The 15,582-nt window shown below is 34.2% G+C and overlaps 1 protein-coding gene across 1 annotated transcript in view; it reads left to right on the plus strand.

Moving 5' to 3' along the window:
- The window catches only part of SLCO1B1 (solute carrier organic anion transporter family member 1B1), an 84,989-nt gene that overhangs the window by 62,440 nt on the left and 6,967 nt on the right, over positions 1 to 15,582 (plus strand). The window contains exons 12-14 of the mRNA XM_023208936.1: positions 820 to 1,004; positions 3,211 to 3,275; positions 5,582 to 5,699. Of these exons, the coding sequence (XP_023064704.1) occupies positions 820 to 1,004; positions 3,211 to 3,275; positions 5,582 to 5,699 (368 nt within the window). The remainder of the gene's footprint in view (positions 1 to 819; positions 1,005 to 3,210; positions 3,276 to 5,581; positions 5,700 to 15,582) is intronic.

Genomic DNA, 15,582 nt, shown 5'->3' on the forward strand with positions numbered 1-15,582 from the left:
ACTGTAAGTTTGGCAGAACTGTACTTGTATAGATTTAAATTCTTCTACAATTCTTCCTTCAATAATTGGTGTTTAGTATTAATAGATTCAAGGTGAGCTTCCCTTAAACTTTTGCCTAGATTTAGAACAGAATTTATTAAAGCCACCTATCTACATAAACTGTCCAACTGATTAAAAATCTGAAATCACTTGTTTCTACATTTTCCACTTCTGTGCTCTAAACACTAGTGGGGCATTCTGTTGTGTTTAATGTCTCTGGTAATAATATCATCTGTCATTATGTCCTTGGATTTTGTTTATGCTGCTAAATTAAAATTTTAGCATCTCTACCTGCCTCTATTTCTCCTGAACTCAGTGCCATTTTCATGGGTGATTCCAGTTTAATTTTGATTCCTCCCAAACTGCTATATTATCTGAATTCTTTGGGTAATTCCTCTTCAGGGCATGTCTCTGAAACTAAGAAATTGTCCAAAAGACAATCTCTGTTCTGCAGAGAGTAAAAGGGAATGGAAAATAATTACTAAAGAGAATCTCAGAGATAAGAATATTATACACAGAGTTCTAAACACTAACTTCTTTGTTTCTTAATTTTAAAATTAAGAATGAACTAAATGTCAATCATGAATTACATTTTCTTATATAGAAAGAAATCCAGAAAACTATTTTACATTTTATCTGTTAAGCAACTGTATTTTTAGAATCTTCATAAACTGTAAATATATTAGTTTGAACAAGTGAGACTTCATATAATGCAATGTATTTGCAGCACTATTGTGTCTTCCAAATTTCTTATGTCATATTTTATACACAACATTTCAGGTGTTTCATAACTGTAGTTGTTTGGAAGTAACTGGTCTCCAGAACAGAAATTACTCAGCCCATTTGGGTGAATGCCCAAGAAGTGATGCTTGTATAATGAAATTTTACTTTTTTGTTGCAATACAAGTCTTGAATTTATTTTTCTCTGCACTTGGAGGCACCTCATATTTCATGCTGATGCTTAAGTAAGTATGACTTTTAAAAACATTTTCATATGCATGAGACTATAAACACACCTAATGACCTAATGATATGCATATTTTTACATAAAATACTGGGATTCAAATTCATATTTTGTCAAATTTTAATTTTCTGAGAATTCATTTTATTAAAATTACTATGAACTCTCAAAGCCATAATTAATAATTTTGCCTCTAATTTTTCCATTAAGAAGTCCAGATTCCATACTTTCTTCTCTTACTAAGAAGCTGATGACATAGACCGGCAATTGCCTCAGTTGTAAAAGAATCTCCCTAGAATTCTAAAAGAACCTTTTGAATTTTGAGTTGCCTTGCATCCTAATGGGTCTGTCAGGGTAAATCTATTGATTTCACTAAAATAAAGCATTTGAAAACTAGATAGAAAATATGCGTCATTTGATAATAACATTCCAAAGCTTTTAATCCACACACAGCATGACTTTTATAATATCCTTGTAGAAAAATAAGAAAATCCACAGAAGAATTCATTCCTTTCTTGGTTCATTAGAAAAGATACAATGCTTGATGAATATTACATGGTAAATGAAGCCAATAAGATACTTGTTGTCGTACAACTTTCAAAATTACAGGAAAGACTTGTGTGAGATAAATAATCTTAAAATCAAAACATATTTATAAATTGTTCTGAGTCCTCATCAGGAAAAAGATTTCCCTAAAAAGAAAGATTCAAAAGGGAAAGTTAATTTAGGATTGGGTGGGGGGGGACAGCTGTGAAGAAGAGGAATCAGAGTACATCTCAAAATAAGTAACATTTATTCTAAAGGTCTAAAGAAAAAGCCAAATCAAAGGGTTTCCGGGAGAAGGTCTGGGTGCTGACGCCTTAACACAGGAAAGAGCTGATGTGTTTGAGAAATGGAAAGAAGCTGGCAGATTGAAACATACTGAATGAGAGGTTGTGACACATGATAAGATTGGAGAGTTAGGCAGGGTGCAGGTAATGCATGTCCTACTGGCCAAGTTGATTCAATCACCTAAAACTGATAACATGTAAATAATTGGTCTTAGATCTTAAAAATATACGTGTGTAAGTATAGTGATCTGGGTTAATATTCAATTGTACTTTTAAAACCTACATAGTTGATCACAAGTTCACTGTCAGCAAACAGCATGACATAGTAGAGATGAAAGAAGGAAAAACATTTTAACATTTGTTATCATTAATATCAACTTGTAATTTGAATTTACAGTTGTTTAATTTTGACTCTGCAAATCTTATCAAATTATTTATACTAAATATTACACAGATATAGCTCCATCTCAATATAAAATGTTGTCTACTCAAAAGAAGTCTTTCATATTTGCCCAATTAAACTCATTAACATACTAAAAATACTTTAAAATTCAACAATAGTTTGCATATCAATAGGTTTTAGCTTTTTATTTTAAACTCATGAGTTTTAAAAAACACTGTTCTATCATTGATGATAACAATATCATATCTATTTCAGAAACTGATTAAATCAGCATTACAACTTGTCAAAAATATTTAACTCTCGCTAGCCTTTGATTTTATTGAAAGAAGCATTTTGTGAATATGACTACAGAACAAAAATATAAATTTCAATTTGTTAATAATTTTCTAATGCTTAGACTGTAAAGCTATTTTTTAAACTTGATTAAGTGGGCAGAAGGACATCCATTTATTCAATGTGTATTCATTTTGTGTGTCAGGCACAGTTGTATGCACTGAGGGTGCCACTGTGAATAAAAGTGATAGAACTTTATTAGTTTTTAGTGTGGGTGGGGAATGAAGGAATGAATGTACATAGCAGAAAAAACAATAAGCAAATAAGTGAGTAAATATACAAAGTAAGTGTGAAGCACTAGAAAGATAAATAAATCGGAATTAAGAAAATAGAAAAAAATGAGAAAATAGGTAAGAGATACTAGTTCAGATATTATGCATTGAAAGTCCTTTGAGTAACCTGAATGAAGAGATAGAAAAGCCATCTTGAAATCATGATGCATTGAATAAATAAGGTAATAATTGTTATTATTGCTGAAGTGTTTGCCTTTTAAAACAATTAAAATATAACTTTATATAATGGCGCCATTCAACTGAGAGCTTAATTCTATCATGAAGAACAACAACACAGGAGAAGGCTTTAATGTTGTTTCATTTTCATGTTTTAATGATATTTAATGTTTCTTTGCCTTTATCTTGTTTCAGAATTGTTCAACCTGAATTGAAATCACTTGCACTGGGTTTCCACTCAATGGTTATACGAGCGCTAGGTATGATGGAAAATGTATATATATATATATACACACACACACATATTAAATTTAAGTTATAAATATAAATGTCAAGGCTTGAAGACTGAATGTAATGAATCTTTAATTGTGATAGTAAATAAAATTAGTATCGTTTCTATTTTGTGATAAATAAAAACAATAAGAGACAGAGTAAAATTGAGTGACCTAAAAGAGAATTCAATTGTTAATTATACGTAAAGTTAATCTGTTAAGACTAAGGAATTATTGTATTTATATTACACTCTTTCAAACACAAAGGTAGATGGTCCTCCAAATTTTTCTTTTTTTCAGAAAAATAAGAATATTTCCTCCCGGTAGGCAGAGTGAAGGGCCTAACTTCTAAACTGAGGCATGATTTAGGCAAGGCCTAAAGCTAGCTTGGGAAGCATGGAAATCTGGCCAGGCTATGGCCAAATTACAATGAAGAAATTGTCTAAGAAGCATATTTGATGATAAAGTCACACATCCTCAAAGTTAAAAAGAAGAAATATACAGGAAATAAAACAGAGGAGATGAGATGCTATAGTATTCCACTGGTTTTCTTCTCACCATTCCCTTTCGTGTGTCTCTAATCTCCCAGACTCTGTACATCCTGGCAGTTTTCTACCTTCAGATTCAATGGGGATGCCTCACTGCTAGAACATGGGTGACGAAAGCTTAAAGTAATACCTGGGTTGTTAGTACTCCTTCTGATATGTAGAAATGAGACCAAGAGAATGGAGTAAATTTTTTTTTTTAGCAATAGAAAATAGGAAAAAAAATGAGTTTCACCATTCTAATTCTGCGTATCCTATTTCGATGTATCCAATCTGTGGCACGATGGAACCTAATGCACCTATGGAAAACATACGCATGTAGTACAAAACTTCCAACAGTTGTCTTGAATGCAATAAACATGTAAATTGTGGAAGGTCTATATAGTGAAAAAGTCATTTAGAAAATAGGTTATGAGTTTTAAAATTGTAGTGATTAGGACCAAGTTTGTTACTTAAAACAATCCATTACATTTGTTCAAATCAGTGGCATTATGTGGGGAAAATAAATTGTTAGCATATATTTTTCATTTTTCAAAGGGTGGCTGTGATTTTTGAAACCTGAAAATTTCTCACCCATTTCCTCAGTACCAGGTTTTTTCAGATACATTGGCCTCAATCCCTTGTCATTTTAAGATTTCTCACTCTCAAAAAATTAAGACTGATGAAAACTAAATGGAATAAGTAAAATTGTGATGCATCTATCACTGTCATTTTTTCCATGACAAAATAAATTCTGAAAATTATTCACCACAGTACAAAAAAGAACAAAGTAAAGTTATGAATACTTCAGTTGCACAATCTGAAGGATAGTTCTCTACTGGCATGTCCCTAAAATTCTTTATCAAATTACTTTTGCCTAGAACCAGGAGTCAATCTCAGAGTTCATTAAAACAGCAGTGGAAGCAGATGGAGACTTGTTATATAAACAATTTATTATATAAACAGCATATCTGTCCATGCATTCTGCAAAATCATGAGCTCCAAATAAAAATTAACCAAAAAAAAGACCACTGAAACCTTATGCATCATTGTGATCAGAACACTAACACAAACAAAATTTAGTACCACAAGCCCTCACTTAGCCTAAGCTGCTTCAGGAGGTATTTACAAATGCACAAAATCAATTAGTAGAAAATCACTGGACTATGACCTCTAATGACATCAATAAGTGGGAATTAGACATCTGAGCCCAGAAAAAAGTACAGCCTGCCAAAAGCTAAGCACTCTCTGAAGCTCAGCCTATACTTATCTGGGGAGGGGGTTCTGATGAAGCACTCACTTTTAAATTCTCTTAAATAGTGTTAAAAAAAAAAAAAAAAAAAAGTCTGCCTTTACAGCAGTTGAGCCAAGATCTTTTTCCTTTCCCCATAAAATTGTAATTCTCCTCCATTTCAGGTTTCTTTGCCTAAGAAAAATCCCATATTAACCAACATAACTTCCCAGTTTTACTAACAACATTCTCCTTTTTACCATTCAGGCTTAAGTTAATTGCTACCGCAAGAATAGAGTGTATAGGCATGTATGTAGGGAGGGTACAAGTGGGTAGAAGGCATCAATGACATTACTACATGATTTGGGTCTTTGAGATTTCAAATAACCTTTATTATTGGGTAGATGCAGAACAAAATAATAAATAAATCCTCCAAATTTTTAAATGTTTATTTAATCAAAATGTATCAATGTGGAATATCATGCAGTTACATTTAAAATATGTTCCCTGGACTGACATCGTCTCTTCTCCTATTACAGGAGGAATTCTGGCTCCAATATATTTTGGGGCTCTCATTGATAAAACATGTATGAAGTGGTCCACCAACAACTGTGGCACACGTGGGTCATGTAGGATATATAATTCCACATTATTTTCGTAAGTTGTCATAAATATATTTCATTAATTTCTCTTTGACCATATTAATTCCTAAAGAATTTCATTTTCATTATATAATAATATTAATAGTGATAGCCACTATTTAATGAAAACTTACTTTGCATGCAGTATGGTATCAAGCAATCTGGTATCTCATTTTAGTACTCATAGAAACTATAGGACATGGATATTTTCTTCTATTCTGTTATATATGAAGAAACTATGATTCAGGGATAATAACCAACTTGTCAAAAATTAGAGATAATAGAAAATGGCTAGGATTTGTATGTGAATGTTTTTTATTTCCAAAATTCTCTTCATGTCAGTATATATAAGGATAAATATACAAATATAAATATATGTGTGTGTGTGTGTGTGTGTGTGTGTATTCAATTGCCTCTGACTTCTCTAGAAAAACACAGAATGACTAGCTTGGACTCTGGACATATGTCAATTAAGAAAAAAAGGTAAAATATGTTTCTATATTACTCTATTCACAGGGAGAGATATTTCATAAGTGACATGAAGATAACTGCAGGGGCATCTGGAAAAACAAAATGCTACAATTATACTTTACCTCTTTAAAAAAAAGTAATTTCAAATTCATATATTCACAAATTGTACACTTTGAAATGTGAAACTACATGTATTAAAACTCATAGTATAATGTCTTTCAATTATCTACGAAACAGAAACTAAGTATGACCCAAATGCCCAAAAGTATAATAGAAAAAAGGACAAAATATTTATAAAATCTGCATCATTAAACTTTTAAAAGCAAATTTCAAAGTGAAAATATAAATTAGGAGAATAATTTGCAACTTGTAACACAGACACAAGCAAATATCCTCACTATATAAGGAACTCTTAAAAATCAGCAAAAACAACATCCAATGCTGGCAAAGATGCAAAACAACAGGAATTTCCTTTCATTTTTTCTTTCATTGCTGGTGAAAATGTAAAAAATAGTAGAGCCATGGTGGAAGACAGTCTGGAATTTCTTACAAAGGAAAACACGGGCTTATGATATGGTTAAGTAATCATGCATCTAAGTATTTACCTAAGTTAGATGAAAACATGTCCCCACAAAAACCTGCACTTGAATATGAAAAAAATGGAAGCAAACAAGATGCCTTTCAGTAGGTGAATGGATAGCCAAACTGGGGTACATTCATACAATAGAAAATTATTCAACGATTAAAAAAAAGTGACCTGTCAACTTACAAAAAGACAAGAAAGAAACTAAATGCGTGTAGCTAAGTGAAAGAAGGCAGTCTAAAGAAGCTTCTGAGCCTGGTGCAGTGACCCACGCCTGTAATCCAGGTGCTTTGGGAGGCCGAGGTGGGAGGATCCATGAGGCCAGGATTTCAAGACCAGCTTGTACAACATGGCAAAGCCCTGTCTCCACTAAAAATACAAAAATTAGCCAGGCACGGTGGTGCACATCTGTAATTTCAACTACTTGGGAGGCTAAAGCACAAGAATCCCTTGAACCCAGGAGGCAGAGGTTGCAGTAAGCCAAGATCATGCCACTCTTCTCCAGCCTGGCTGACAGAGCGAGACTCTGTCTCAAAAAAAGAAAAAAAAATTAACAAAAATTAAAGAAGCTTCTGACTTTATTATTCTAACTATATGACCTTTTGTAAAAGGCCAAACTATGAAGACAATGAAAGATCAGTGGTTGCTTGGAGCTCAGTGGGGAGAAGACAGGGATGAGTAGGTGGAGCACAGGGCATTTTAAGGGTGGTGAAATGATTTTGTATGATTTTATAATGTTGGATACATGATGTGTATTTGTCAAACCTGTGGATCCATACACATACAACAGACAAACCACATAAAAAGCAAACTCTAATCTAAAATATGAACTTAATAATAATGCATTCATATTGGTTCATCAATTGTAACAAAGTTACCACGCTAATACAAAATAATACAAACTATTAATGATAGGGGAAACTGTGTGTGTGAGGCAGGGAGTATATGGGACTTCTTCATACTTTCTATACAGTTTTTCTGTAAATCTAAAATTTCTGTAAAAAAGTAGGTTCTATTAAAAAAATCAAATATCTCCCAAAGAAAATAATCACTGATGGCTACTAAATATATAAAAAGATGCTCAAATTAATTGATAATGACAGGATTGCTATTAAAACTCACTCAGATTTTCAACAATCAAAAATGTTAAGTAGACATTGTATTGGCAAAAGTACAGAACTTTGAACCAGCAGCAAACTTCTAGAAATTTATCCTACAGATAGCTATACTCCCAAATAGATAAAATGGCACATATATAAGATTACATACATGTGTATGGCAACATTGTTTATGATGACAAAATATTGGAAGCAACTTAAATATCTCTTGATAAGGGAGTAGTTAAATAAATTGTTCTACCTGCAGGAAAATGAATAGTCTGATGTCTTGAAAAAAGAAGAAAAAATTATTTGTTTACTAATATGGAATCTTCTTCAAGACATATTTTTAAATGAAAAAAAAGAGCCATGAAGAATGTGTATGGAGCATGCTATCATTTATATGAAAGTGGAGGAAGTTTATTAGTTCAGGATATATCTCTGGAGTAAAGACCTAGGATCAAATTTACCAAAAAGACTTCCTTCCATTTAATGTGTAAATTCACTATCTAAAATCCCCAGCGGATAAAATGATCCAGCTTTTTCCAGAATTGTACCCCATAGGCATTCTCATAAATTTATTTAAATATTAATGATAGAAAATTTCTTACAAAATGGGAGAAAGAAATGAAAGGAAATTACAAATGAAAACTTCATAAATTTATCTTAATGACTTTTTTTAAGAATGTGTTCATTTTTTATTGAAATCATCATTTATTTCCGGAACACCTGGCAAGATGCTCCTCAGAATTTCCCCAAAGCAATGACCACAACTTCAAGTATTCATGTAACATTTCGAGATGGCTTTACAATGGTTTGAGTATAAAAAGACCCTAAAACTATTTTTAAGCCATCCTAGTTCCTTTTTGTTCAGTGAAGATTTAGTTAGAACTAAAGTGAAGTTTTTAAATTTTTTATGTTAATTATTTATTAATGCATTCTTCTTGTTCAATAACTGTTATAGTACCCAAATTTTAATATACTGCAAAGACCATTGTGACAACATTATATAGTGTATATGTGTGCTATATATATTTAATATGCATATATATGCATATATAAGATAGATATATAATATATATGTTATTCTTGTGTACTTTAATTTATGCTCATCCCAAGACATTCAGATTTAAAGGGTCAGTCTTTGTACATCTCGACATATTTATCATTTTATTTTCTCTGATTTCTTCTTGCATGTCTACAAAATGTCTCAAGTACTGATCTTAGGTTTTACAATAGTGATGTTATCTTCAGGAGCAATTTGGGTAGGGTCAGAATCTTGCAGCCTTCAACTACATGGCTCCTAAATCATAATTTCTAATATTCTGGCTAATTTGTTAGTTCTGCAAAGGCAGTCTAGTCCCCAGGCAAGAAGGGGCTTGTTTTAGAGAAGGGATTTTATTGTTTCTTTTTTCAATCTCTATAATATAAACGAAGTTCTTCCCAGAGTTAGTAGCAAAAGTAATAATTATTTGACATATAGGTTCTTTTATAAAATTGGCTATGTTGAAACTTTATTCTATAAGGAACATTATATTCTAATTTTAAAGCCTTGATGTCCTACAGGTTTTCTGTACAGTGTTCCTGACCTGTGATTTTGTGCCATCACATACCTGTAGGAGTTGGGTAATTTTTCCTCCTCTCAAGGTCCCAAGATAAAATGTGCCAAGAAGAAAGGGGCATTCTTATCACAGGTCAGGAACACTGTACAGAGAATGCATAGACAAGATATAAGGCCAGCTTTTCCCAGGGGCTTTTATTGGATCTATAAGTCAACTTCTATTCCTCAAAGAAAGTATTCTATTCCAATTAAAGCCTTGGTAAAATGACCAGTTTATCCAGTTAGGTCCTGTTACAAGAAAAAACATATTCTTATTGCACTTATGCAAATAAATATACTGCCATAAGTTGAGAATACTCACAAATAGTTTTTAAATTCTGGAGAAATTAGAGGGAAAGCAATATGCTCCAAAGTTTACTCCCAGGAGCATACTTTACTCAATTGCTAAAAGTTGTGAATACTCAAAATGAAAAGGTTTATTGACTCTGAAAAACAAATGAATTAGCAATGTTTAACATATCAGCTCTCTGTGAGAGTCCTAGAAGTTTGTGTTTTTTTCTTCTATTCCAATAGCACAATTTCTAAAGTTATCAGGGGCTTGCATTCAAGAGTACCTGTCAGAGTCCTCTATCTGATTCTAAACTGCCTTTTGAAAAGGATCAAAACAAAACCATTTTCTGTGGATAAAAAAATCTTAAGAAAGCCACTATTAAAACCACAATTCACTAGGAATTTTGTTAATTCTGTGACATTCAATTTTACATAACAAGTTTAATTATGAATAACACTAAGTCATATCAGAATTTTAGGAGTTTCCCATTATTTTGGAACATATACCAATAACTTATTTATACAAATAGAGTCCAAAGAAAACCAAACACCATTTAATATTTGGCAGTGCTTGCTGTATGATTTTTGTACTAAATAAAACAAATATGCCATTTTTAGACTTTAGTAAACCTAAGAGCTAAGCAATTAATTAGGTCAGAAAAAGACATACTCATAACTTATAATTTAATTTTGGAAAGTTTGTCAAATATCAATGTTTTAAAACACTGGGTATCACAAAATAGGATCACAGGTTATTTATTTAGTCAACGTGGTAACTCAAAAAAATTTTTAAAAGACAAAAAGCTGCACTCATTGATATAGGAGAGAATTATCTTTCTAAACAACAAGACCCAATAAAAATAGCATAAGGCCACCTGAATCTGTTTATTTCCTCTCCACTCTTCCCTTTTTCCTGCCGTTTACCCAAAGAGGCAAACAAAATCCTTTCATTATCTTTTAATATTACACAAAAATTTTGTTCAGAAGAGAAAGTCAAATTTCACCTTTGCATAGTGTACTATTAATGTTAAACCCAATTCTTTAAAAAAAAAAAAAAAAAAAACCTATAAACCAAGTTATGTAACTTTAGTTAGTTTGAGCATATAGTAACGTTCTCATAAGCTTATTATATCCCTTTACAATTTTTATTTGTTAAACAGCAGAACAATGCTTTAAGAAAACCCTGTCATACTTTTATTACAATGTTCAATTTATGGAAAACTGAATAATACCCCTTTAACTTAGCTAATGTTTACACAGAGAATTTCCTTTACAAGATTAATTTTTCACAAACCTTTCACAATTTGCTCAAACTTTTAATTGTATTCTAACTTAAGACATTCCTTTAGCCCTCTAAACTAGGCAAAAACAACATTTCTAAGCCTTCTTATAATCTTTTATCAAAAACACAGTTTGCTCTCCTTACATACTTTGCATGAAAAACTGTTACTCCAGTAATCTTAATTATATGTTACAATGTTAACTCAGCAACTTTTATTTTTGGTGAAAACCCTGATAAGTAGTGATTTTAATTATGTCCTTGGTATGGAGCCTAGGACGCCAGACAGAAGTGCAAATAAGGTCTGACTCTTTCCAGAATAGCTAAGTAGCATAGTTAACTCAACATGTCCCTCAGGCCTTACCTAGAATCTAATGGTTCTAAAGCAATCAAATGTCAAAATTTTGAAGACATTTTTATTTTGCCAATAATCTTTATAACTGTTTATATTTCCCAAAGATTACTAAAGTCATGTGAACCAAAAGGCATTAAAGTATCTATTTCTCTGACAAAATATTTGACTAAGTGCTTAGTTTTTTTTTGTTGTTTGTTTGTTTGTTTGGTTTTTTTTGAGAGGGAATCTGGCTCTGTCGCCCGGGCTGGAGGGCAGTGGCCGGATCTCAGTTCACTGCAAGCTCCGCCTCCCGGGTTTACGCCATTCTCCCGCCTCAGCCTCCCCAGTAGCTGGGACTACAGGCGCCCGCCACCTTGCCTGGCTAGTTTTTTGTATTTTTTGGTAGAGACGGGGTTTCACCGTGTTCGCCAGGATGGTCTCAATCTCCTGACCTCGTGATCCACCCGTCTCGGCCTCCCAAAGTGCTGGGATTACAGGCTTGAGCCACAGCGCCCGGCCAGTGCTTAGTTTTTAAGCCAATTAATCAGAGCTCTTTTATATATAAATGTCACACATAACATATATAAATACACAAAAAGACAGAAGAAGATTCAGTACTTGTAAGATTTTTTATTAGCCAGTTTCTTAATTGAATTAGTGACTTCAGCATGGAACCCTTTGAGGTAAAGGGCCAGGAAAGCAACCAGTTTCTAGGGCCTAATAAGCAGGCACAGTTGGAAGGCAAAAACAACAGGTAACATAATGTAAAACAGAGCAGAACTCTTGATTTTGAGAGAGTACTGTTCTCCTTCAATGCCTGGGGTTCTAAGAGGAAAACAGAGCTTTTTCCCCAAAACGGTACCCACCATTTTTCCCAAGGAGTCCTAGTCTGTCAGAAATTAACTTAGTAACTTTCATGTGGGCATCAAGAGTAGCAAAAAGACAGACTGAGGAGATAATTCACTCAAGTGAGAAAAAAATAAACAAAAAGTTATTCTCAAAAAACAAGATCCAAGAAGAGAAAAAGCACAAAGGCCTTGTGTGTATATATATATATACACACACACACACATATATACACACACACACATATATACACATATATGTATATATGTGTGTATATATATATACACACACACGTATATATGTGTGTGTGTGGAGAGAGAGAAAAAGAGAGAGGGAGAGCACTTGGATATCCATTTTTAATTAAGGTGACTTTTAGTCATAGTGTCCTTTAAAAAAAAATTCCTTCATATCTCTTGTTATCTGACTTTAGCAAGGGCCAAACAGCCAATATTTCTGGCTTTTGAACTTCTTTGCAAATAGTAATCTCCTAGGTGAAATAAGTAAGCCTGAACTAAGGTTGTAACTTAACCATGAGTGTATGAGGTATTTTCAAATAGGTCGTGAGCAGTTTTTACAAGATCTAGAATCTTCAAAGGTAACTCAGAGAAACGAAAATTCAAGAAGGGAAGCCAGAAGTTGGTCATGGAGAAGGAGAGAATCAACAAATGGCAAAAGTCACAAGAATATCAAATCTGAAAGCGCTCATTCCCTGGGCCAAGAATTGAGTCCTAGGCCACCATTGTGAAAAGACAAACCCTTAGTTTCTGAGCTACAGCATTGGTTAGTCTTCATTACCTTTCCCAGAAGGATTTTAGTGCAACCAATTTCAAGCTTGCAAAGGCTTTTAACTGTTCAAGATAATTTTTAGGGCTAACATTAACCACAAAATTCCTGTCCTCTAGATGGCAGAGACCAAGAGTAAGTACTGCCACATGGTTACAAGGTCAAGCTCCCAAGGCATAAAACAAGATGAGAGGGAAATCTCATCCAGTATAGGTTTCAGAAACACACAGCAAAATTTGTTACTGACCAGCCTGAAAGGCTGGCTTAAAAAGTAGGCTTATAGGAATCCTAAGGCTACTTTCTATATTCTTTCCCATGATACCCCTCTCCATTACAGAACAACACTAAAAGACAAATTCTTAGGACAAAGTACACCAGATTTGCTAAAGCCTAAGACTAGCCTGAAAAATTCATTTTTCTATTAATCAGACTACACACATACAGAGTGAGAGAGAGAGAGAGAAAGACAGAGACAGAGACCAGAAGCTTGGCTGGTAAGAAATTCTTACCCCTTTTGCCAGCATGCCATGTTTCCAGGTTCCCTTTCTCTGCACTTCCAGAAGAACGAAGTGGCTTTTGATGACCCTACTCATCGCACTGTAGCTTTGGGGGCCAAGCCACTTTATAAAAGAAAATTATCCTTTTCTGTTTTGTAAAACCATAGGCAAAAGCTTCTCATTTTTGCAAGATGCTGCCCAATGGGCTTCATGAGGAATCAAATTAACATTTTCCACCCCTGCCTAGCAAAATACACATAACAAAACAGACATTTGTCACCTCATTCAGCACCCAGTATTGACCTGGCAAGGCTCAAACTTTCTTTCATTGGTCCCTGTCATCTCTGATCCACTCAAGGTTTGGCGAGATAACCTCCAACTGGGAATTCAGTTCTCTGGGCAAGATGAAGAAGTGGACAGTCACCCAAAGTCAAGCCTTTTGAGCTTCCTTCAGGACTCACTGAATGTGACCAGACAATGAGAGTTTTCTGAGTTAGATGGCCTACACTTCCATCAGTAGTTCCTTTAGAGGTCTCCTCCACATATACAAACAAACACACAACAAAAACAAGACAGACAGAAGACCTTCCAAACCACAACTTCTAACCAAGAATTCCGAGTATTCCTCCCAAATGAACCTTCTATTCTCCACCTAAGAAATCTCCCTGAAATCTTTTTGATTGAAGAGAAATCTCCTGAACCAAGACTGTTCCTACTAATTAGAGAAAGCTAACCAACACCTCCAAAGGAGCTGAACTGAGACCTCAAAAAAAAAAAAAAAAAAAAAACCAAGGACCCCAAAGGAGCCAAACCAAGGCCCCTAAAGAAGCCAAATCATGATCCCCAAATGAGCCAAACCAATTGGGAGAAGGAAGGAGGTGTTGGCAGTGCCTAGAATACTCACCAAATTAGTTTAGAGACAGACACTATTTCCAGGAACTATTTCTCCATTGCAATTAAATCCATGCGCATTGGGTCAGCAGCACCCTGTCAGTAGAGACAGTGCCAGAGTCAGCCCACAGTCCAAGAGAACTAGGCAGTCGCTTGAATTGGCCTCTGGATCCATCACCAGAGCAGGGCTACTGAACCATGGGCAGGTAGGCACAAGGGCAATCCCAGATGAGACCCCAAGTGTGTAACCACCTAATGGGTTCGCCTTGCCCACTGCCTAGACAGAGCTTATTTATCAAGAAAGACGTTACTAATCAAAACAGGGGAATTGCGATAAACAGTAATTCATGCAGAGCCAGCTGTGCAGGACACCAGAGTTTTGTTATTACTCAAATCATTCTCTCTGAGAATTTGAGGACTGGAGTTTTTAAAGATAATTTGGTGGGTGGGGGGGGGCAGTGAGTCAAGAGTTCTGATTGGTCAGGTCAGAGATGAAATCATAGGGTATTGATACTGTCCTGAATCACTTCCTGGGAGGGGGCCACAGCTTGAGATAAGTCAGTTTATCAGTCTGGGTGGTGTAAGCCCATCTGTGAATTTCAGGATCTGCAAAATATATCAAGTATTGATCCTAGGTTTTCAATAGTGCTATTAGCCTCAGGAGCAATTTGGGTAGAGTCAGAATCTTGTAGCCTCCAGATGCATTACTCCTAAATCGTAATTTCTAATCTTTTGGCTAATTTGTTAGTCCTACAAAGGTAGTCTGTTTCCCAAGCAAGAAGCTGGTTTGTTTTGGGAAAGGACTGTTACTGTCTTAGTTTTAAACTCGAAGCTGTAAATTAAATTTCTCCCAGAATTAGTTCGGCTTACACCCAGAAATGAACAAGAACAGCTTGGAGGATAGAAGCAAGATGGAGTTGGTTAGATCAGATCTCTTTCATTGTCTCAGTTATAATTTTGCAGGGACAATTTCATAAGCATTTAGTGCAATAAGCTTTCCACTTTACGCTGTTTAAGCTATATCCTACAGGTTTTAATATACTTTGTCTCGATTTTCATTTGTTTAAAACAAAAAAATTGTCTTCTGCCCTACTTTTGTTATTTACCCAAAAGTAATTCAGGGCCAAGTTATATAGGTTTCTTGTAATTGTGTAGTTTTGAGAGCTGCTCTTGATATTGATTTCTATTTTTATTCCACTGTGGTTCATGAAGATGTTTGTTATAATT

Source organism: Piliocolobus tephrosceles, chromosome 10 (assembly GCF_002776525.5).
Source record: "Piliocolobus tephrosceles isolate RC106 chromosome 10, ASM277652v3, whole genome shotgun sequence".
NCBI classification, from domain to species: domain Eukaryota; kingdom Metazoa; phylum Chordata; class Mammalia; order Primates; family Cercopithecidae; genus Piliocolobus; species Piliocolobus tephrosceles.